The sequence below is a fragment of the Penicillium pulvis genome, assembly GCF_028828015.1.
Source record: "Penicillium pulvis strain IBT 33274 chromosome Unknown scaffold_8_segment0_segment0, whole genome shotgun sequence".
In the NCBI taxonomy this organism is placed as follows: Eukaryota; Fungi; Ascomycota; class Eurotiomycetes; order Eurotiales; family Aspergillaceae; genus Penicillium; species Penicillium pulvis.
The window spans coordinates 1,950,056-1,971,749 of NW_026643080.1; the positions used below are offsets into that span (position 1 = coordinate 1,950,056).

A 21,694-nucleotide genomic window follows, 5' to 3' on the forward strand; every position below is an offset into this window, starting at 1 on the left:
TTAATGTATGAGTATTCTATGTGCAATTAATAATCCCAAAAACATTAAGCCACAGCCTTCCCTTCTACCTGTACCTAGCTGTCGCCAGCGGAGAGTCCACATCTCTCCACTCTGCCTTGTCGTACTCCAAATCAAACTCATCTTGGTCAAGCTCGGGACTGATGTGCACTGCAGGCGATGAGATAGGGCTAAGCGCCACTCGCGGCCGTGACTTGAAGATGCTGGCATATTCGGCATCTTCCTCGAAGAGTTTGTCTTGCGGCGTCGATGCGCCGGATCTTGTAATGGGTTCGGAGGCCTTTCGGGGAGTCTCGAATTGGTTCACAGGGAGGGAGGGTCGTGGACCACGGCGCTGACGAGGGCGGGATTCGTGTGTTTGGGGAGGTGGAACCAGAGACATGGATTTGCGGGTGCGTTCAGTGAGCTTGTAGTGGGAGATTGAAGGTTTGACGGGCTCGAAGTCTGACTCATCGAGTTGGGACTCTGGCTCGGGCGTGAGACGAACAATGGGGGTGGAGGTCATGGCCCGAGTAGTCTCTGGCTCAGAACTTGGGGCCATACTGCTCAGATATGTTGATCTAGGAACTTGAGGCATAGGAGGTTCTGCCTCGCTCTCTGATGACGATGTGCTTTGGTAATTGGCACTCTTTGGTCTAACTGGCAGTGGATGGACCTTAATGCTGTTGTCAGACAAATTGCGACTCATTTCATTCCGAGGTTTCCCATTGATACGGATGATGGCCTCATTGACGGTCGACATGAATGATCGATCTACGTCCTTAAGCACCCTTCTGCGATCCGCGGGCTGTCGTACAGCTTTGGAGATACTTGCCACCGTGAGAGGCTGATGATCACGGAATAGCAGGCGAGGCTCTTGGGGCTTTGCACTGGCAGAAGAACCATTTTGATCACGTTCCTTGCGAATGGACTCATTGAACTCGTGCCACCTGCGTAGTCGGCTCCGGAGCCGCAAGACTCGTGCCTCGAGATCAACAACTAGGTCCTGCTTGGCACCGGCACTTAGATCAGCCACTGATGAATCGGTTGCACGAGCCCAGGCCTGTGAGAATGGCAGCTCCAAGAAAGCATCTGTGCTACCTTGTGCACCGCCGTCGAGCAACGCGGTAGCCCATTCCTCACTCCCCAACCAATTGGCTCGAAGCTCACGTGCCAAAGTGTCCGGATCAACCTGCATCTGACCCAAGTTCTGATCCTGCTTGTTGGCGCGCTCCGAAAGCTCGATCTTCTTGTTATCAAGCAGCTGCGAAAACTGTTCGTACGCCTCTTGCACCCGTGCACGGCGCCCCCCTGCCGCACCGAGGGAAACTTGATGAGCAACGATGAGTGGCAAAATGTTTTGATAGTCTACCGGAGAGATAGCATTGGCCATAGAAAGCTTCGTAGCAGAGTTCCACAATGTATCCGTCGCGGACATTGCAAGTAGCTTGCGTAAAACCGCCGTCGAGAATACAGCAAGCAGCTCATCGAATTTCTCGCCTTTACAATCATCCAGCATCGTCTTGCGTAGAATTGTCTCTCGCCCTAGGTCGCCATTTTTCTTTAATTCGGTTAAAGCACGGAAGAGTGCTGCACGAAGGTTGACGGATTGTAGGGGTTCTAGCGGTGGGAAAAAGGGACGGAGTTTCTATACAATTATTAGCTGTGAACCACAATTTTACTGTCTAATAGCTGGAGCGTAGCACATTTTGAGTACCCTCCGGATCCCAGATGGCGAACAGGTGGTAGAGAGCCCACTCGACTAGGCGAATGCGCTGTCGCTGGTTCGCGGATGACGACGACAGACGGCGGAGGGTGATTTCGGGCCAATCATCGCGCTGGTCAAGTTGCAGTAGTTTCAAATTGCGGACAAAGACCGTCAGGTACGATGGACCTGACCAGTCCAAGGGCTTGGGCCGCGCTGGCCTCGAAGCAGCCATCGTTAACAAATGGACGGAGATTAGTTAGTAAACGGCGGGCTGATTGTGCCGTCAACAATGCGATAACGGGGGTTTGCACTGTTTGTTGTGCCTATCAGTTTTGGTCCCGCAGTTTCCCATGGTTTTGTCTTTCCTTTATTCTTTTCCCTTTATATTCCTTCTTCACTGGACTTGCGCATCTTCTACTTTTCACTCTCCCCTCATCTGCCTATCATGGGTTCCGATAATTCTGATTGGTCCCCCCAGACCGGTATGTGGGAGTCGCGACAAGCTTGACCAACACTGACTAACAACTTCTTTCGCAGTGCTATCCACCCTCCCCCACCCACCAGAGGAGAACTCCGAATCGCCGGTCGCGTTCTTCCACCTCATCGAGCGCCTGAAGACAACCAAGCGCGAAGGATGGCGCCGTTTTGGAATCAACGGCGAGTCGATCTCAGACCACATGTATCGCATGTCGATCATGACCATGCTTGCCCCGCCTGAGCTGGCTTCTAAAATCAACATTCCCCACTGCACCAAGATGGCTCTTATCCACGACATGGCTGAGTCGCTGGTTGGTGATATTACTCCTGTCGACCTTCACATTACCAAAGCCGAGAAGGCACGTCGCGAAGCGTCCGTCATGGACTACATTGTCACTACTCTGCTTGGAAATGTTCCGGGTGGCGCGCTCTCCGGACAGCAAATTAAGGATGTTTTCCAAGAATATGAAGACAATGTGACCTTGGAGGCGAAGTTCGTGCACGATATCGACAAGATGGAGCTGCTGCTCCAGATGGTGGAATACGAGCGTTCGAACAAGGTCGATCTCTCGGAATTTGAGCACGTCGCAAGCAAGGTTCAGCTTCCTGAGATCCAGGCTTGGGCGAAACAGGTTGTCGCTGAGCGTCCCAAATACAACAAGAGCGATGCATAGAGGACATGTGAAGATTTTAGTAGCATGTTCTAGCGATTGATTTGATGGGCGTTGGTTTAATTGGATTGGGCTTAGTGGCAACCTAGATACCATAGAAGACGAGCTGCAATGTTATTGATGCGCAATGATGTACGACTGCATGGTCTTTCAGATTCAAACAATCTCATCTGTTTATGAGTAATCTTATACGTAGCACCCATAATATACAGGCTCCAGGTACCAGGTACCTTAATTACTTTAATCAACTGGCTCTTTCTCCATCTCCCGTGCCAACATCTCTGCCTCAGCACCCATCTCCTCCATAGTCCTCGGCTTCCTCGCCTCATTATCCACAACAGGAAACTTCGCCTTCTTCTTTGGCGTCTCAACGTCCGCCCTCTCACCTCCCTCCGCTTTTTTGAAAGCCTTTCCAACATCTCCCTCCTCCCCATCAAGCATGTCATAAACAGCATCTGTCCCACCCCGATAATCCAAATCAGCCGCCTTCCGCGGAATAATATGCGCATGCACATGTGGCACGCTCTGCCCAGCATCCACGCCATCCTGCACGGCAATATTCAAACTCGAGGCGCCATACACCCGTTCTACCATCCGACCCACGCGCCGGACTGTTAGGAACAGGTCGCTTGTTTCAGCGGGTGTCAGGTCTGAGACGCGGGGGACGACACGGCGAGGTGATACAAGGACATGGCCTGGAAGGATTGGTTTTAGGTTTACCAATGCGTAGCTGAGGGAGGTTGTGTGGAAGACCTATGAAGGAGGTTGTTCGTTAGTACTCAGGTTTGGTGTCTTTGGGTGTTGGGTCTTGCATTGGAAGGGATTTTTACTTGTGGTGTTACTAGGAATGAGCCAAAGTGTATTGGCGCTGTAGCGCCTTTTAGTGCTGACATGTTTGTGTTGGTCATTGCTTAGAGTGTTGAAGAGTTGACCTCGGGGTTGATGTTTGGAGCAGGAGCGATAAGCTTATCAGATTGGATAAGAGATTGGGGGAATCAGTAGACATGTAAGCTGATCTAAGACACATTAAGCTTAATTTCACGTATACTTATTTATTTGATGTATTAAACATACATAACCCCATCAGCTATATACTTTACAACATCACAATTCGAAAATACACAGGTGACTATCGGAGATGCCTTAAAGGCCATTGCGCCACGTGACAGAGTGGCCCACTTTCCCTGTCTGCTCACTGCTACTTCACTAACTTAGCTAGCGCTTAGGGTCTATATTTGTGGCTGCTTACGGGGGATGACAGCTAGACGTGTTTCCGGTCTTAATTCCCACGATACTGCAATGACGGCCTACTTAAGGCCGTGGAATCCCACTTTTTAGTCTCCATCTACTCCACATCCCTGCAGATGGAGGCCTTTACCTTATGTTGTACACGCACATACAACCCCGACAATCCTGCAAACCTCGATATTTTGCCCGGGGAGATCAACTGCAAATGCTTTCAACAAGGCAAGCCAACCATTTGCAGTATCGCTGAAGGCAACACAGACGACCTTCACAAATACATCGAGACTGGCTGGCAACATTTCATACAGCATCGACGAGAGAAAGACCTTTCTATCCCCAAAGAAACAACACCATATCTTCAAGATGCAAAGGACCTTCATATCTGGTCGGAAATCGGACAAAAATTCCTAACACAAATGAACTGCACACATAGCCCAAGTTTTGCGATCTGTCGATTCGAGGACCCGGGCTGCGAGAGCCCTCTCATAAACGCTATACGATCCCAATCGCCCGACAATATAAGTCTCCTCCTTGAGCTAGGCGCGAACCCAGACGGATACCCGCTCTCCTGGTTCGAAGTATGGCAGACATTTTTCCTTCGTTTCGGGGTCAACTACAGTGCGACTTACTATGTACCATCAAGAGCCAGACAATTAGATAGGATTGAGGTCGACACAGCACAGACGGACTGCATTACAGAGGGGGAAGTAGAGAAGCGATCGCGCAACTATTTCTGGAGGGGATCTGACGATAGTTGGCGTCGTAATCGCTACACCGAAGTCGTGCACCCGCTCGTCATGGCAGCTAGCCTATCTTCAACGAAAATAGTCGATCAACTCCTAAATACAAACGCAGACCGGTCGTTCTGGACCGCGTTTCCCGCGCTGAAAGCTATTCCGGAACAGCCAACGCCTTCATCTCTGTCACTCTCGTCCCCGCTACACGAAGCAATCGCAAGTGGGAATACGGAGATGCTCACCCATTTACTACAAGCAGGGTTCAATCCTAACGTTATTCCGCTCGGAGACGTATACAACAGTATCACCCCGCTCATGGCAACGATACTAGATGGCCATTCCTGGAATGAACCCGCATACGAGATCCTGACTCGGCATCCTCAAATCGATTTCAACCTTCGTACGCCATACCTCCTTGTTCATATCTTGCATGTAGCAGCGGGTCATTCGCTACATGCCCTCCAACGCGTTGAACGAGATATACCCCTCGCTGCAGCTGGTGCAACTGCCTACGGACACACATTACTTCATATCGCATGCATGCCGCTCGAGATACAGAACCTTGCGTCGAAGACTAGGGAATCAATCCGGAATATCAGGTACCCACATCAACGGCAACGAAATGGAAAAGGATTCTTTACTGGCCTGCCGATATCGTTTGAACAGTGTGAGTCGGAGTTCCCGGAACAAATGAAATTAATACAATACCTCCTTGATCAGGGGCTATCTGTTATGGCGTATGATTCAGACTTGAATACCCCGCTGCATTATCTGGCTGGTGCACGGGTGGTTAATGAGGGTGCGATTGCGCTTTTGCGTCAGCAGGTGGGTGGTGAGGATGCGTGGTGTCGGTGGGGGAATTGGTATGGGTATGCGGCTGAGGAAATTTGGGAGCAGAATCTTAGGATTCAGGTAAGGAAGGATGCTTGGTATGGTGGTACGACAAAGAAGGTGGTAACAATGCCGAAGCTGAGAATGTGAATGTTATAATTTTTAGTGGGCTGGATATGGTAGGTATCTTGGTTTGTATGGAGATGTAGGTGATCAGGTCGGGCATACTTATTCATGGATGCAAGACATGATGTAGTGCGGGCCCATACTAATAGGTTCATCACATTTGTGAGTAGATTGTGAGTAGATTGTGCCACGGATGAAAGGCTACAGAAAGTGTACCAGGAAACGGGTATCTGTGACATTGACCATGAAAAATATCCTGAAGCTATATTACAATAAAGAAAATAAGATTAAAATCACATCGCGAAGCAAAGCATTAGGTGTTCCGCAATGGCATAAATACAAGGGTTCGTTAACTGAGCTGAATACCTCTAAGGTACCTCAAGGTTCCTCAGTTTTAGATTCAGACTCAGGCTCAGACGCTGGGGCCGGAGGTTCAGGTTGAGATTCGGGTTCGGATTCAGGTTCTTTGAGTTCCTGAGCAACGGAAGATGTAGCCACATCCTCGCCCTCCAGGGGCTCGGTCGACGTAGAATCCTCGGGCTTGGCCTCTTCATCCTGTGCCGGTTCTTCTGTTTCCTCTTCAGGCTCTGGCAATGATTCCTCTGATTCCTCTGGTTCCTCGCCTGGTTCCCCGATCGCTTCCTGAGACTCCTCTTCAGTATCAGAAGATGGCTCAGCCGACGTGGAGGTTTCTTCTGTGGCAGCTGGGTCGGTGTTCTCGACTTCAGGCTCGAATTTTGGACGGTTCTCCACAGCGGACGGAGGGCGTGGCTCAGGCGACTCCTTCAACACCTCACGCAACGGAGCGTGTATCTGCGAGATTTCTTCCGGATCCTCTGCACTCTCTGTGATGGTTGTGACGCGCGATCCAGTAGAAGGGCTATGTTTGTGTCGTCGAGTGGTGGCACCTGTGCTAATTGACGGATCTAAACCTTCGACCTCAGCAGCAAGAGGGGTTTCAATCTCCTTGCGAAGAATAGTCAGTCGCTTATTATCAGGCTGCTCCTCCAATTTAGGCTGAATCGCATCGAGACCTTCTGCCTCAGGCGGAATGGTATAGTTGTCCTCCGGGATAAGTTGGAAAATGTCGCAGACCGTCCTAAAGAAAATGTACAGGCCATCATGGCCCTCCACCTCCCAGAAAACATCCCGGTGTTGGAACCAGGCGTGTGCGAAAATCCGGTACAGCCGACGGAAAACGTTGGTCAGGTGTCTCATGCTAGCCTGAGGGCCACCGCCAGCCTCGGAGCCCAGCGTCAGGCGGCTGGGGAAGTATTTCGGCGAGGTGAGGGTATTATTAGCCCAATCAAGAGTGTGGCAGCAGTAATCGATAGCGCAGCATGATTTAGGAGGGTCGTGCACCGCGCAGAGATACTGCCATTCGGAAGCGCGCATCTCGGGACAGGTCTGCACAGAGCAGGGTGGGTCTTCCGCGAAGAAAGCGATGATCAGATTGTTGACTTTCATGGTGAGGAAACGGCATAACTCGTAGAGCCATAGCGATCGATCGACGCCCTCTGGGGGATCAGCGAGCTGAATTGCGACCTCGCGGGTAATCGGGATGACGATATCAGATCCTTCGGGTTTGGTGAAATGGTGGTACAAAGCTTTAAGGTGTTCCTGAAGCTGGAAAGGTGAATCAAGCTAGGATTATCAGCGGACGTTCGGGAAAGTCTAGAGATGTCGGTACATACCTGCGACAAAGGAATCAACGGCGGTCCAAAGGCCATGTCAGCCGCTTTGGTTCCCGGGCGGATCCTGCGTGTTGAACCATCATCTTCTCCAGCAGCAGCTCCGAGAATTTGCTCCCCATCTTTGCCAAAAGCCTCGCCAATTGAAGGCGACTGAGGGCCGATCTGGACTTCTGTGAACGGGGGCGGACTGGGGAGGCGTGGGGAGCTAGACGGGGAGACTGCGGTAGTCATGGCGCGTAACAAGTATGGGGGGTGAATAGTTGGAAGAGAGACGCGAAATCAAAGGAGAGAACCCGGAAGTTATAAAAGAGTGAATGGGAAGTCCGCGCCCTCGCCGATACAAAAGAATCCCGAAGTTTATTTAGACGTCTTGAGCATGGACTTGGTCGAAGCTGAAGCAGCAGATAAGCAACAACAAATGACCATCACGTGCCCTAAGCCCTACTCTCCATTCTAGGAAACAACGTCATCTTCTGCCGCATCTACGACTCTTTGCCTGGTGGAAGATCTAAACATTCAGAGAAAACAAGCTTTGAACATAGTTCTACAGCCATAGAGTTAGACAGACTGAACATGTCATCCAACATTGACGATGATGAAGCACCTCCAGACTTGGTCGACGTCATGGCGACGCCAGCAGACGAGCCTGCCTCTATAGAGGAGGAGCCGACTAGTCGAGTTCCTATTACTCTTGTCACAGGTACGACCTAATAAAGAAGATTGATCAGATGAAACAATGCTGACCTGACCATTAGGATATTTGGGGGCAGGAAAAACTACCCTGTTGAACTACATCCTCACGGAAAAACATGGTAAAAAGATCGCCGTGATCATGAATGGTATGTTATCTACAATTCGCATATAAAGTCCATACTAATGAATGATAGAGTTTGGTGACTGTACGAAGGCGTAAATTCCCACAACATAAACATAAATTAACGAACTATAGCTTCGGACATCGAAAAGCCTTTGACCGTGAACGAAGGCGGCCAAGAAGTCACCGAATGGATGGAAGTTGGCAACGGCTGCATATGCTGTTCAGTGAAGTACGTTTGATTATCCTGTTCAAAAGTTTCAAATCATATATATACTAATATAAGCTCAGAGACTCCGGCGTCATGGCCCTCGAATCACTCATGGAACGCCGCGGCACATTCGACTACATTCTCCTAGAGACAACAGGTCTTGCCGACCCAGGCAACATTGCTCCTGTATTTTGGATGGACGAAGGTCTCGGTAGCTCAATCTATCTCGATGGGATCGTAACACTCGTCGACGCAAAAAACATCATCCGACTCCTCGACGAGCCAGCCCCTGAAGAAAAAGCCGATTCGCATAAAGAGAGCGCTAATGATCGTGACCAGAAACACAAGCACGAGCATACAGGTCCAGTGCTGTCCATGGCACATATGCAGATTTCGCATGCCGACGTGATCATCCTCAACAAGACGGATCTGGTAACCGGAGACGAGCTCGAATCCGTGAAAGACCGCATTACGGCAATCAACAGTGCTGCTAAGATCCATGTTACGGATCATAGTCGGACGCCGCAAATTGAGGGTGTGGTGCTTGATTTGCATGCGTATGACCATCTGGCAGATATGGATTTCGGGAAGAAGGGACATAGTCATATGGATCCTGCTATTTCCACTGTTGCGATTGCCACGCCGCCTATTCCTGCTAAGAGCGTCGAAAAGGTTGATGAATGGCTGCGGGAAGTTCTATGGGAGTCGACATTGCCTGTGTCTGGCGGTGCAGGCTCTGAGTCATGGCCGACAGATTTTGAGATTCATCGTTTGAAGGGTATTCTGGTGCTAGAGGATGGATCAAGTAAGATCATTCAGGCTGTAAGGGATGTTTTTGAGATTCGGGATTCAGTTCAGAGCCAGGATGGAGATGAGGATAAGAAGGTTCAGTGCAAGATTGTGCTGATTGGGAGAGGGTTGACAGCGAGTGGTGATCCCTGGAGGGAGAGCTTTGAAGCATATGTACGGAGTTAACATTCCGATGAGGGTTCGGATATCATACTTGACGGGGAACGATTGTTTTGAAATGATGCATGGCAGTAATCAACAAAAGAGGGAAATAATACAGCCATGATGGCTAAAAGAGAGAAAAAGAAAGGCTTGGTCAAAGTACACTTGAAAGGCCTGTGCGAGAACGCCGGACAATTAAAACCTCCGTAAGGGTGAAAACATTGGGAAGAAAAGCAGATGACAGAAGGCAAAGCAGGGAAAAGGACGCAAAAACGCAATGATGTATAAATCGAATAAAATCCACCACAAGAAATAAAAGAAAAAGACTTTTTGGACGCCAAAAGTTCGCCGGCATGCGCCATCGGTGCTGATGCCTTGGAGTGCTAGCTTGGAACGCAACAATGACAATGATAGGAGAACTATACAAGCGAGAAATGAAGAGGGTATCGATCGTATAGTCCCACGAATTGGGACTTGAAAATCATCTGGCGTTCATAATCTTCGGAGTTACACAACCTTGGGCCAGAAGAGGATGGTCCAAGGGTCTCGCTCTAGAGACATTCTCTAGAGGCTGGGTTGATAGGGAGTCGGGACTCGACAAGGGAGGGAATGAGTCGGACAGAATTGTTGTCAATGGCCTGGGTGACAGGGAGCTGTGATTTGACAGGTGAGATAACACATTTGACGAAGCCGTCTTCGACAGTCGGGTTAATCGGAAGCTGTGACTCGAGAATGGTAGATACCAATCCAACAGGCTCGTGTTCGGTTTTCTTGGCCGGAGGTTGAGATTCAGGGAGAGAAAGGGCCAGTTTCATGGATCCATCTCCAACAGCCGGATTTATAGGGAGTCGTGATTCGACAAGGGACGAAGAGAATCCAATGGCTTCCTTCTTAACACTTTCGCGAGTGGGGAGTCTCGACTTCAGAGGCGAGGACACAACCCTCACGGAACCGTTCTCAACAGCTGGATTTATGGGAAGACGTGACTCAACAAGGGGAGAGGATTTGATAGAATCGCTCACGACAGTTGCGCTGGTGGAGAGGTATCGCTCTCGGAGCGAAGACACCACCATAACGGGGCCATTCTCAACAGCCGGATTTATAGGTAGTCGCGACTCAACAAGAGGTGAAAGTTGTATTGCCTCCTCGATAATTGCGCTGGTAGATGGCCTGGGTTCAAGAGGCGCAGACACAGACCTAGCAAAACTATTCTCAACAGCCGGAGTAATAGGTAGTTGTGACTCGACAAACGGCGAGATTTCAATCAAGCCCTTCTTAGATTTTGCGCTGATAGATGGCTTAGATTCAGGAGACGAGGCCACAAATCTAGCGGAACCATCCTGGACAGCCGGGTTTATAGGTAGTTGTGACTCGAAAAGATCGCGTTTCGAATTATTGTAGATATCATCCTTTAAGGCAGGATTGATAGGCAGTCGAGATCGATAAAGGTGTTCCAAGAGAGCCGAATTGTCTGGTATAGGTTCACGATAAGTTGGTAAAGAAGGTTGCGTATCTTTTGCCACTGAAGGCCATGTCCGGTGTCGTGAAAATGGTAGAGCTGGATTGATAGGGAGGATTGAATGGAAGAGGAATGGCATTGCGCCGAGATGTTCGGCTGGGGTGGGAGCAGAGACAGGCTGCTCAATCGGCTGATGTACCCGTTCATCGTCTTGGATTGGAATTGACGTCTGTTCATCGGATCTTGGGGAGGCGGATGCGGGTTCGGGGTTGGGCGGGTGATCTTGTCCATTGATCGAATCTTGGTCAATAGATGGCTGGGATGGCTGATATGGAGTTGTATCTGAGGGGGACGTTTCTCGTTCTGAGACGTTGGAATGGAAATTTTGACCGACGTTATTGGTCCACGCGTGGGTATCAGAATGATGAGCTGGTTGGGGTTCGGCTCTATCGTAGCTAGGCTCTGGCATATCCCATCTTCGTCCTAGATCATCAATTTCATGATGATTCAATGTGGATGCCGAAGAATGGCGAGATAAGAAAGCTGCTCCCCCATTGGAACCTGCAAGTGTAGGTGTTGATCCCTTGCCTTGATCGTGGTGGTTTGAGAAAATCGGCTGTGGCATGCCGTTGTGTGCTTTGGAAAAGTCGTTTTCAAAGGGAGGTAGGGAGTCAAAGGCGCCGGTCATGGGGAGAGCCACAGGGTAGGCGTTTGCGCCATGGCTTTTTGTGACGAGAGGCCTTAGATCATGATCAGCGATATCTCGAGCCCGGCCTGCCGGCATAGATCGTGAAAAAAGGTCTGTCGGGAAAAGGGTAAGAAGGTCTTTGGCGGACAATCGGTGTCGGGGAGTAGGGCTGAGGCAGATATCAACCAGTCGGCGATAGTAATCGGGCACATCCACCTCATTTCCTAAGAGCAGGGGACGAGGCTGTCGTTCCGGCTCGTCCTCCTCCATCGCTAAGGCCCACAAGGTCATTCCAAGCTGATACAGATCTGTCTTGACCCCAATATACATGGAAATACGCTGGTTGCTTTCAATTTTCGCGGCAATCTCTGGCGGCTCCCATCCAACGGGGCATCCTCTGCGATTAATGTCGATAATATGCGCATTGTCTTCGCCATCCACCACGATGTTCGATAGCGTGAAATCTCCCTGGACGTATCCTGACTCATGGATCTCACAGAGACCTTGAACAATCTGTTTGGCCCATCGCTCCCGTCTGGGAAAAGAAAGCTCTCCCCGCTGATCATACAGAATATCGACCAGCGCGCCCTGAGCCGCATAGTTGATCAGCAGGCCCTTGACCACTTCCTGTCGCTCATCGACCACAATCGCTTCCACTTGTATCACATTGGGCGCGCGATTCAATGCATGCAGCGCATTGATCTCGTATAAAAACTCATCAACCGTATCAGGGCCCGGAATCTCCTTCTTGATATACGCGTGGGCCCCCAGCCGTACTTTATAAACAAATCCAGAGAGATGGGATTCAAAGTGCAAAAGGTTCTCTGGTACACACCGAGCACCCCGTAGGTGCCCGATACTGGAGACCGGAGGATAAGGAATCGTTTCGTTGACGTCCTCGGTGACATGAACGTGCAAACGGCCATCGCGAGTCTCAACTTTCAAATTGGTGACGGTATCGTAAAATTGGATCTCGGGAAGGGATTCGCGGATCGACTCGTAAATTCGCGCACATTTGTCCCGCTGATATCGCAATTCCTTCAAATCCTGCTCAAGTGAGTCCTCGGTTGCGCCGCGGTAATCGCAAGAAATCGTGACTCGGCGCCATCGGGTCGGGGTTTCGGCGTATGTAACGAAGAACTTCTCCCTTTCCGAGCGATCCCGGAAGTGCATGCTCAGGTTCAAAATCCATCGTCGTTCCAGCTCCATCTCGAGTGTGTTTGGCGGTTGTGCGCTCTCAGCCTCAGGGGCAATTATGTCGGGGGAAGGGTCCCAATCAGGTTCGGAATCGGTCTCATCGTTCTCCACGTCTACTTCCAGATCCAGGGGCGTATCCAATTCGCGATCGAGGGGCTCGTCGACCGTGGTAGCGGTTGTCGGCCCGAGCCACTGAACCTCTGGCGCGGAAAGTCGAGGGCCCACGGCGGGCGGTGGAGACCGGCTTGTTTGGGCACTCAACGGGCGACGGTCGGCCGAATGAGCACGACGGTGCTGGGGTTCGAGGTTCAGGGGTGCGAGTTGATCACGATGCTGGGAGTTTTGGCGTTTAAAGGGGCCAGATAGGGGTAAACCAACCCCTACGCGACGTGACAGGCGACGAGTGAGGTTGTCTTGCTTGTTACTGTCGATGGAGGACGCTCGGTTATGGTTGTGGGGGAAAAGGGCATCGTGGTTCCGAGAATCTCGATCATCACGACCCAGCCACCGTCGTAGTCCTAATCGATGCCACACGCTCTGCTTTGGTCCCTTTTCGTCCATTGGGAAACCCAGCCGCGTTGGGCTACAGCTGCTTGCAAGGGAGATGGCCATACGGCTTGTGCAAGGAACGACTCAATCACCCCCGCTAGCTGAAACCCCGACGGCCATAAGAATTGAGCCCAAAGTGGAAAGGCTTGGGGAGATAGAGAAGGATTATAGGGAAAAAAAAAAAAACAAAACTCCGTATAAGAACCTCAACTGTTGACCTTCAAGGCACACGTGTTTGCCCCCTTATTCTATATTCTTTTTTTTTTCAAGCTTCAATCTGGTGTGTCACACAAGGGTTGCAATGGGATGAGGCTGGGATGGTCCGTGACTTAAAAGGCGGTGCAGCCAGAGAAAATTTCAATAGATAGTCGGTCAACGTATTCAATACTTTTTTGATTCTTCAAAAAAAACTTGTATGGACGTTAGCGGTGGAAATTGTGCGTCGGTCCACTGCAAGGTGTGAATGTCTCACAGCAACGAACAAAAGCACAGTGCAGGGTTTTCTTATTCGAAATAAATGCAATCAAGGGAGAGAAAAAGATATATGATTCATTCTACGCACAGATCAAGATCCAATTAAAAAAAAAAAAAGTGAGGCTGCGTTGCGGCCTGACACTCAGTGCCTGATTGGGATGATGAAACCCTCGATGATTGGTGGGATGACGATGCTGTGCGTTGGATATAGGGCGAAATCTTATACATTTAGCTGCATTATCTACTGAAAACACATGTCAGATACCCCCAAGGACAAATAGAAGTCCTTGGTTCTGCTTTATTTTGAGAGGAGCATGTTCTAAAGAAGTTTTGGGGGGAATTAAATCAAGCGTCTAACAAAACGTCCAACGCCAGTCCATGCATTCCGGTTGGGGAAGACAAGACGCCATGTACCCACCGATCAGAAGATAATAGAACAAAAAAATCAAAATATACAAAGATACATGTATATACCACAGGCACATAACAAAATGGAAAAGCCTTTTTACTCGTCATTGGAGCTGCGTTCGCCCTCGGGCTTGGTCAGCGCCTTCTGCCAGATCGTCCGCGCTGCCTCTTGATCCAGGGTGGGGAAAAGAAGGTCAAACACGTCCGAGTACCAGCTAACTGGGTGGCCAGTAATGCCCTCCTTGATATTCTATTCACATCGTTAGTATGGATGATTGTGGGATAAAGGAAGGGAGTGACTCACCTCGGGCAGCTCAAGCCAGTCAGAGGTGTTGTCGGCTGGGAAGATGACTGTGGTCGCACCAGCCCGGCGAGCAGCCACTGTCTTCTCTCTCAAACCGCCAATACGCAGAACCTTTCCAGTGACCGTTAATTCACCAGTCATGGCAATGGTCGGGTCAAGCGGATGGTTCAGCGCCAGAGACAGCAGTGCACTAGCCATGGTGATACCAGCAGATGGGCCTAAGTAAAAACGGGTTAGCTAAACGAACAAAAAACAGCATGGCATATTAATGTAGACCCGTACCATCTTTGGGAACAGCACCCTCGGGGCAGTGCAAGTGAACCTTCGCCTTCTCGAAGAAGGCATTCTCGGGGAACTGCTTGGCCATGACGGACTTGGCAAACGAGTAGGCAATGTGCGTGGATTCCTTCATGACATTTTGTAGGTTACCAGTGATCTCCAGCCCCGGTCGCGAGTTGTGTTTCAAGGCATTCTCCAGGATACACTCGACATAGAGCGCAGCGCCACCCATGCTAGTCCAGGCAAGACCCATGGTAACACCAGGGGGGAATCTGTCAAACAGACGATCGGCAGTGAAAACTGGGGGTCCGACGTAATCTTTCAATGTATCCCTGCCAATGCTGAGCTGTACACTCTCGGGAACCTTGAGAGCAAGGCGAGGAGTCTCGGTGGTCGATTTCTCGGGCTCAAGTGGCGCATCAGCGGGATCAGAGGACTCGTGCTCCTTGGACTCCTCCTGAGCAGCCTTGCCTTCGTCGGTCAGTGCCGCCTCTTCTGGGAACACCTCCTCACCCAGATCCTGGACGATCTTGAATGCCGCTTTACGGTAGACCTTCTCGATCTGCTTCTTCAAGTTACGGACACCGCTCTCCCGGCAGTAGGACTTGATAAGCTCTTCGATCGCTTCCTTTTCGAGGTTCACATCAACGTCCTTCAGGCCAGTCAGTTCCCGAGCAGCCGGCGCTAAGTATCGCTCAGCAATGGCCATCTTCTCGTCAGCCACGTAGCCGGAAAGCTCAATGAGCTCCATGCGATCCAGTAACGGGCGAGGAATGGTGTCGGTGACGTTGGCGGTGCAAACAAACAGAACCTTAGACAGGTCCACAGGGACATCCATGTAATGATCCAGGAAGGAGTTATTCTGCTCGGGATCAAGCAACTCCAACAACGCGGAGGATGGGTCACCCTGGTGGCCACGGCCAATCTTGTCCACCTCATCGATCAGGATCAGGGGGTTTTCGGTCTGACACTTCTTGAGAGCTTGGATGATACGTCCAGGAAGAGCACCGACATAGGTCCGTCGGTGACCCTTGATCTCTGCGACGTCAGTCAATCCACCCACCGAGAAGCGGTAGTACTGGCGGTTCAATGCGCGAGCTACCGATTTTCCGATACTGGTCTTTCCGACACCGGGAGGGCCGACGAGACAAAGGATCTTTCCTTCCACGGTACCGCGAAGCTTGCCCACGGCGATGAACTCAAGAATTCGATCCTTGACGTCCTTCAGGCCGTAGTGGTCTTCATCGAGAACAGAAACTGCGTTCTTGATGCCAAAGTTCTCCACACTCTTCTGGCCCCAGGGAATCTGAGTCAGCCAGTCCAGGTAGTTGCGGGTGACGTTGAACTCAGAAGCCGCAGGCTCAAGATGAGCCAACTTGTTGATCTCCTCGTCAAAGACCTTCTTGACAGCTTCGGGCATCGCAAGCTTCTCGGCCTTCTCCTTGAACTTCTCAACCAGCTTATCCTTGCCGTCGGACTCGATACCAAGCTCCCTCTTGATTCCCTTCATCTGCTCCATGAGCCAGTATTCCCGCTGACGCTTCTGGATCTTGGCTTCGACGTCCTTGGTGATCTTGGACTGAAGTTGAGCATTCATTAACTCCTTCTTCAAGACAACAAGCGCTTTGGGAAGACGCTCCTCGATGTTCATAGTCTCAAGAACCTCCTGCATCTCATGCAACTCACCAGCCGAGACTGCGGCGGCGAAATCAGCAAGCTTGGCAGGCTCGTCACTGAGGTTTCCGGGGAACTGGTCGGTGTAGAAAGCAGAGATCTGGTCACGGAAAAGGGGGTTCAGAGTAGCGATCTCCTTGCACACGTTCACGATTTCGCTAGTCACGGCACGGATAATTCCGTTCTTCTTGTCGAATGGTTCCTCGGTCAAGTTTTCCACATTGACCAGGCTGACTGGGTATTTCTTCAGGAAGGAAGTAGGCTCGTAGTGGTCTTTGGGCGCAGACTCAGCAGCTCCCTCTTCGAAGCTCGCCACAACGTCGCCCTTCTTTTCGGTCTTCTCTTCCGCAGGAGTACCCTTGGTGGTCTCGCTAGGGGGAGGAGTGAAGAGATCTTGATGCGACGGTGTGGGTAGAGGACAGCAGTAACACCACTGGCCTCGCCGCGGAGAGGGTAGGCCGCTGTAATTTGAGCGAAAACACCGGTATCGTAAACATCGTCGAGGTTTTCAATCACATCGCCATCGGCATTATCATCCTTGAACAAGAATGCGCCCACATACGGTTGGCCGCGCTTCATCATATCTTGAATCGCAGCCGCAACATTGGGGTCGCGGATAGTGATTGCCTTATAGAAGCCGGGGAAGAGAGGGCGCTTCGCAATAGGAATTGCCATGACTTGCGGGTATACATCTGGCACAGCAGGCTTTTGCAAAGCCTTATCCCCTGATCCCTTCTTGCCCTTCTTCCCGCCATCGTCATTTCCGCTGTTGCCGCCATTAATTGCGGAGCTAGGCTTCGAGTCAGCCGCACCACTGCTCGGGGGAATAGCAGATGGCGTCTGACCCGAATCGCCCTTCCCATCAGCCTCAACTTCCTTCTTAGACTCTTCTTCTAATGCCCGCTCTTTGTCGCTCGATGATCGATCTTTTCTCCGGGTGGAGCTTGTCTGGTCGGCGGTCTTGCCCGAGTCGACAGCTTTCCGCCGCGATTCTGGAGCTCGTTCCGCTTCTTTATTCTCCTGTGCTGTCTCCTCGTCATGTTTCTTTTCTAGCTCGTCATTTGGGTCCTCTGGTGGGGGTTTCTCTTTCCGTTGGATGGAGCTAGAGGAGAACGTGCGGGGAGCCGAGGGAAGAGGACGGCTGAGACGGGTGGCACTTAATGCTGAGCGGAAAGAGGCATTATTTCTTGTCGCAGTGAGGAAGGGGCGGCGAAGTAAAGGGCGAGGCGTTTGGTGGAGCGCAGCTCTCCAGGGGAGGGTCTGGCCGCGGAGCATGCTACTGGCGTTCTCGGTAACTATGAGAGGTTGGGGGGGAGGGCTCCGGAAACGGAGGATTAAGGTATAGATTCGAAGCTCAAATGAGCCTTATTGCAGCTCCAGGGGGCAAGAAAGAAGCTGAAGGCGATTGAGTAGGAAACGTGGGAAGATGTCGAGGTCCGTCAATCGGAGACCACTCGGCTTGCTCATGACCTGAGCAGAGCAAGACCCACTCGGCCCGACTGTTCTTCCGCTCGATTCTTACAAATGCTAAATGAGGCAATACGGCACACCTTCTATGCACATCTACGTAGTGGACCCCTTCTCTCAATTCTTGGAGTATATCTGGCTCTGGTAGATATAGTTACTGCTGTTCTTCTCGATTCACAGGCCCGGCACGACCTTCCTATTACAGAGGATACTGCTTCTTTTGACTGCTCCGTTACCTAGCTGACATCATTCTTGCTCATTAACGTATTTGGTAAGCGAGCTGCGCATGTCAGCCAGCTGCGGAGCCCAGAACACTATACATACTAAATGCGCTGAATTACAATTCAATACCATACTTGCCACGAGATTATCTTATCTCCCTACTACTATATGGAATAAAAAGATGGAGACAATCAAGGATGCTTGCACTGATGTTTGTTGCTCCACCGTGCCAATCAGTACCCTTAACCTGTAGTAATAGAACGCGAACCCAATCCATCACAAACAACAAAGATGGATCGCTTCAGGACCTTGACCCTCCATCAGTCTCCCACCTCCGCTGTTGAAGTTCCCTCCCGATGTCCCTGACTACCTGGTTCAAAGCTGCGCCCACGGAGTTTCGCTTTGCTTTGGAGTCTGACACGCTTCATTTTCTGCATCCAGGGATGCTTACAGATACGCACTAACCTCCATGCAATCCCTCGCATCCTGGGCATATTCCACATTCATACTGGCAGACTCCGCAGCGTTCGACGCGCATGTCCCCGCGATATTGGCTGTGTCAAATTTTCCATCTCTTTCCAGGCTTGTCCCTTACTACCACAATACAGAAAGTGGTCCATGTTCTCTGATGGTATCACGGTTTGCTTAGTGGCGGCCAGCTAAGCTTGTTCTCTGTTACGTAGATATGGGCATTTCAGATAACACAGTTCAGGAAGCCAGCAATTTTGTGTACCTAGGTATGCATGTATTCCTCGGCCATTATAATTCCTGTCGGACTGGTCAACGGAATCAGTGTAAGATTTTCAACTGGCTTTCAGATGCTGTAGCTAGGTAGAATTGGATTTTAAATGCTTGACTCGTTCATGATAATTCTAACCAGGCAGTGTATTTACATGAGCTGGAGAGAAAAGGGAGGAAGACATGGGAATGAAAGCTTCAAAACAATCTTTCATGCGCCCCTAGCCTTGGAATGCCTTAGGTATCCGCCGTTCTTTTTTCATTCAGACGACAAATGATTTCGTGATTGCTTCCAACATGGTTGATGTAATGTTTACGTACGAGTGATTGAGATTCAAATGGATTCGTTATAGCAAGAGTGCCTTGTCATCTGATTGCCTGAAATTGTCCACATATTTTCAGCCTGGCTCGGTCAAGAGCTTTTACTTTTGACGCAAGGCTTTATCTTTTAGTCTATAAAATTTATCAAAGAGAAAGACAGGAAAGAGTGTTTAGAGTCTATACTATGAAATCGACCAATGATCTCATTTCTATTCGTAGTTCCACTTCCGTCGGTCCGACTTTATCCCGCGGCGCCAGTCTCCTCGTCGACTAGACGATTCTACCAGGATCCCGACTGGTTGTAGACAAGCCATTGGCGCCGTTACTGTTATAGACTTTTTTTTTTTCTCCAACTTTTCTCCTATCTTTTTTCCGTTTAATTCCCCTCCTTTCTCCTTTCTCGCCGGAGTACGGCCTCGACTATCGGCCAACCGCTGCACGGCTATTACTATTCCATCTCCATGAATCCATCCGCGGCATTCCCTAAGGCCGCGGCCCTGCCCGCGCGCCTGCTTCGGGCTCAATCCCAATGCTCGACTCAGTCTAGTCGCCCGGTTGTTTGCACTGCGCCTCAAACACGGGCTTACCATGCGGGAGCTTCTGCCTCTCCTGCTAGACGGCTGCGTGATGGTGCCTGCAAGAAGAAGGCTCCATATGCGCTCCCGACCCGGGTATGTCACCTTGTTCCCTCTGTTGTCGTGGTCGGTCGATAACTAACTGACATTAGCCCTTCCACTCGACCGCGTCCCTTGCGATTGCCGACCCCTACAAAGTCCTCGGAGTAGACAAAGGTGCCTCGGCCGGTGACATCAAGAAGGCATACTACGGTCTGGCCAAGAAGTATCACCCAGATACCAACAAGGACCCAAACGCCAAAGATAAATTTGCTGAGGCTCAGTCCTCCTACGAATTGTTGTCTGATCCCAAAAAGCGTGAGCAATATGATCAATATGGCGCCAATGCCTTTGACCAGAACGGCGGCTTCAACCCGAATGCCGGAGGCAACCCATTCGCCGGCGCCGGAGGTTTCCACGGATTCGGTGGCGGATTCGGTGGTGGTGGATTCGGAGGAGGCTTTTCGGGCGACATTAACTTCGAAGATCTGTTCGGTGCTTTCGCCGGTGGTGGTGCTCGCCGGGGCGGCGCTCGTGGCCGACGCAACCCATTCCAAGAGGAGATCCTGGTTGGAGAGGATATCGAGGTGCAGAGCAACATTACCTTTATGGATTCCGCCAAGGGTACCTCGCAGGATATTGTCATTACGCCTTTGACGCAGTGTGGAACTTGTAAAGGTGATGGGTTGAAATCCGGTGCTAAGCGTTCTCAGTGCAAGTCGTGCAATGGTTCTGGAACCCGTGTCCACTTCATGCAGGGAGGTTTCCAGGTTGCTGCGACATGCGATGCTTGTGGAGGCGCCGGTATGTCTGTGCCCCGTGGATCGGAGTGCGGTGGCTGTCACGGAAGCGGTGTTGTTAGAGAACGCAAGACCTTGAAGGTGGACATTCCCGCTGGCGTGGAAGACGGTATGCGGATGAGAGTTACCGGCGAGGGTGATATGCCTCCCACTGGAACAGCTGCTTCTCCTGGTGCCCGCACCCAGCGTGGTGATCTCTACCTCACGATCCGTGTTGCTCCGGATCAGCGCTTCACCCGCAACGGATCAGACATCCTCCACACAGCTTCGATCCCTCTTACAACTGCTTTGCTGGGCGGTGAGGTTACTATTCCTACTCTTGAGAAAGAGGTCAAGGTCAAGGTGGCCACTGGTACCGGTACCGGTGATCGGATCACTCTGTCTGGCATGGGCATGAAGAAATTGGGAGGTGGCCGCTCTTCGCGATTCAGCCCGACGGGTGATCTGAAGGTTGAATTCAAGGTTGCCATGCCGAAGTATTTGACTGGCAACCAGCGAACAATCCTGGAGGTTCTTGCTGACGAGATGAACGATAAGACGGCTCGACGAACTATGAACTTTAGCAAGGATAGGTAAGTATCCATCTCCCCAGTCTATATTTACGGTACTAACATCCGGCTAGCCCTCCCACTGATACCGCCGACAAGAAGGATGAAGGGTTTCTGAAGTCTGTGTGGCATAAATTGATGGACAAGGACTCTGATTCCAAGATCAAGTCCGAGTCCGAGAAGAAGGATACCAAGGACAAAAAGGAGGAGAAGAAGGGAGATGACTCGAAGTCGAGTTAGATTCGTGTACATTCCTGTATTTTTATATCCATTTGGGCTGTATTTACCATGTTTTTCTTCATAGCGCTGGCGGGATTGGGGCATTTGTTCTGCCTTGGAGAAGATGGGGCGATGTATTACTATGTTAGGCTGCCATGAAGCTCTCTGCTTTCAAAAAGAAATATATAAGACCTGAATCTGTACATTATCAGTTCCTTCTGATGTTCTGGTGATTTATTAATTTCCATGATTTTCCTGTGATGTTCGTTCG

The 21,694-nt window shown here is 50.6% G+C and overlaps 9 protein-coding genes across 9 annotated transcripts; 4 read left to right on the plus strand and 5 right to left on the minus strand.

Moving 5' to 3' along the window:
* Nucleotides 1–64: 64 nt before the first annotated feature.
* Nucleotides 65–1,937, minus strand: N7503_010147 (uncharacterized protein; the record flags this gene model as incomplete). The annotated part of the gene is made up of 2 exons (XM_057069693.1): nucleotides 65–1,645; nucleotides 1,704–1,937. The coding sequence occupies 2 exons, from the start codon at nucleotides 1,935–1,937 to the stop codon at nucleotides 65–67; spliced, it is 1,815 nt and encodes a 604-aa protein (XP_056916304.1).
* Nucleotides 1,938–2,150: 213 nt separating this feature from the next.
* On the plus strand, nucleotides 2,151–2,856 carry N7503_010148 (HD domain-containing protein; the record flags this gene model as incomplete). Its single annotated transcript, XM_057069694.1, has 2 exons — nucleotides 2,151–2,187; nucleotides 2,243–2,856. 2 exons carry the CDS (start codon nucleotides 2,151–2,153, stop codon nucleotides 2,854–2,856), a joined length of 651 nt encoding a protein of 216 aa, XP_056916305.1.
* A 237-nt stretch (nucleotides 2,857–3,093) lies between these two features.
* On the minus strand, nucleotides 3,094–3,761 carry N7503_010149 (HIT family protein; the record flags this gene model as incomplete). Its single annotated transcript, XM_057069695.1, has 2 exons — nucleotides 3,094–3,606; nucleotides 3,684–3,761. The coding sequence occupies 2 exons, from the start codon at nucleotides 3,759–3,761 to the stop codon at nucleotides 3,094–3,096; spliced, it is 591 nt and encodes a 196-aa protein (XP_056916306.1).
* A 456-nt stretch (nucleotides 3,762–4,217) lies between these two features.
* On the plus strand, nucleotides 4,218–5,816 carry N7503_010150 (uncharacterized protein; the record flags this gene model as incomplete). Its single annotated transcript, XM_057069696.1, has 1 exon — nucleotides 4,218–5,816. The coding sequence occupies one exon, from the start codon at nucleotides 4,218–4,220 to the stop codon at nucleotides 5,814–5,816; it is 1,599 nt and encodes a 532-aa protein (XP_056916307.1).
* Nucleotides 5,817–6,170: 354 nt separating this feature from the next.
* On the minus strand, nucleotides 6,171–7,867 carry N7503_010151 (Mob1 family protein; the record flags this gene model as incomplete). Its single annotated transcript, XM_057069697.1, has 2 exons — nucleotides 7,487–7,867; nucleotides 6,171–7,436 (listed from the first exon to the last, which is right to left on the minus strand). Exons 1-2 carry the CDS (start codon nucleotides 7,715–7,717, stop codon nucleotides 6,171–6,173), a joined length of 1,497 nt encoding a protein of 498 aa, XP_056916308.1. The 5' UTR covers nucleotides 7,718–7,867.
* Nucleotides 7,868–8,059: 192 nt separating this feature from the next.
* N7503_010152 (CobW family GTP-binding protein) lies at nucleotides 8,060–9,486 on the plus strand (the record flags this gene model as incomplete). The annotated part of the gene is made up of 5 exons (XM_057069698.1): nucleotides 8,060–8,186; nucleotides 8,242–8,325; nucleotides 8,374–8,385; nucleotides 8,436–8,532; nucleotides 8,592–9,486. The coding sequence occupies 5 exons, from the start codon at nucleotides 8,060–8,062 to the stop codon at nucleotides 9,484–9,486; spliced, it is 1,215 nt and encodes a 404-aa protein (XP_056916309.1).
* A 527-nt stretch (nucleotides 9,487–10,013) lies between these two features.
* Nucleotides 10,014–13,418, minus strand: N7503_010153 (protein kinase family protein; the record flags this gene model as incomplete). The annotated part of the gene is made up of 1 exon (XM_057069699.1): nucleotides 10,014–13,418. One exon carries the CDS (start codon nucleotides 13,416–13,418, stop codon nucleotides 10,014–10,016), a length of 3,405 nt encoding a protein of 1,134 aa, XP_056916310.1.
* A 666-nt stretch (nucleotides 13,419–14,084) lies between these two features.
* On the minus strand, nucleotides 14,085–17,769 carry N7503_010154 (endopeptidase La; the record flags this gene model as incomplete). The annotated part of the gene is given in 4 exon segments (XM_057069700.1): nucleotides 14,085–14,487; nucleotides 14,542–14,759; nucleotides 14,824–16,887; nucleotides 16,899–17,769. The coding sequence occupies 4 exon segments, from the start codon at nucleotides 17,767–17,769 to the stop codon at nucleotides 14,335–14,337; spliced, it is 3,306 nt and encodes a 1,101-aa protein (XP_056916311.1). The 3' UTR covers nucleotides 14,085–14,334.
* A 1,934-nt stretch (nucleotides 17,770–19,703) lies between these two features.
* On the plus strand, nucleotides 19,704–21,615 carry N7503_010155 (putative mitochondrial DnaJ chaperone (Mdj1); the record flags this gene model as incomplete). The annotated part of the gene is made up of 3 exons (XM_057069701.1): nucleotides 19,704–19,913; nucleotides 19,970–21,228; nucleotides 21,279–21,615. 3 exons carry the CDS (start codon nucleotides 19,704–19,706, stop codon nucleotides 21,442–21,444), a joined length of 1,635 nt encoding a protein of 544 aa, XP_056916312.1. The 3' UTR covers nucleotides 21,445–21,615.
* Nucleotides 21,616–21,694: the final 79 nt, after the last annotated feature.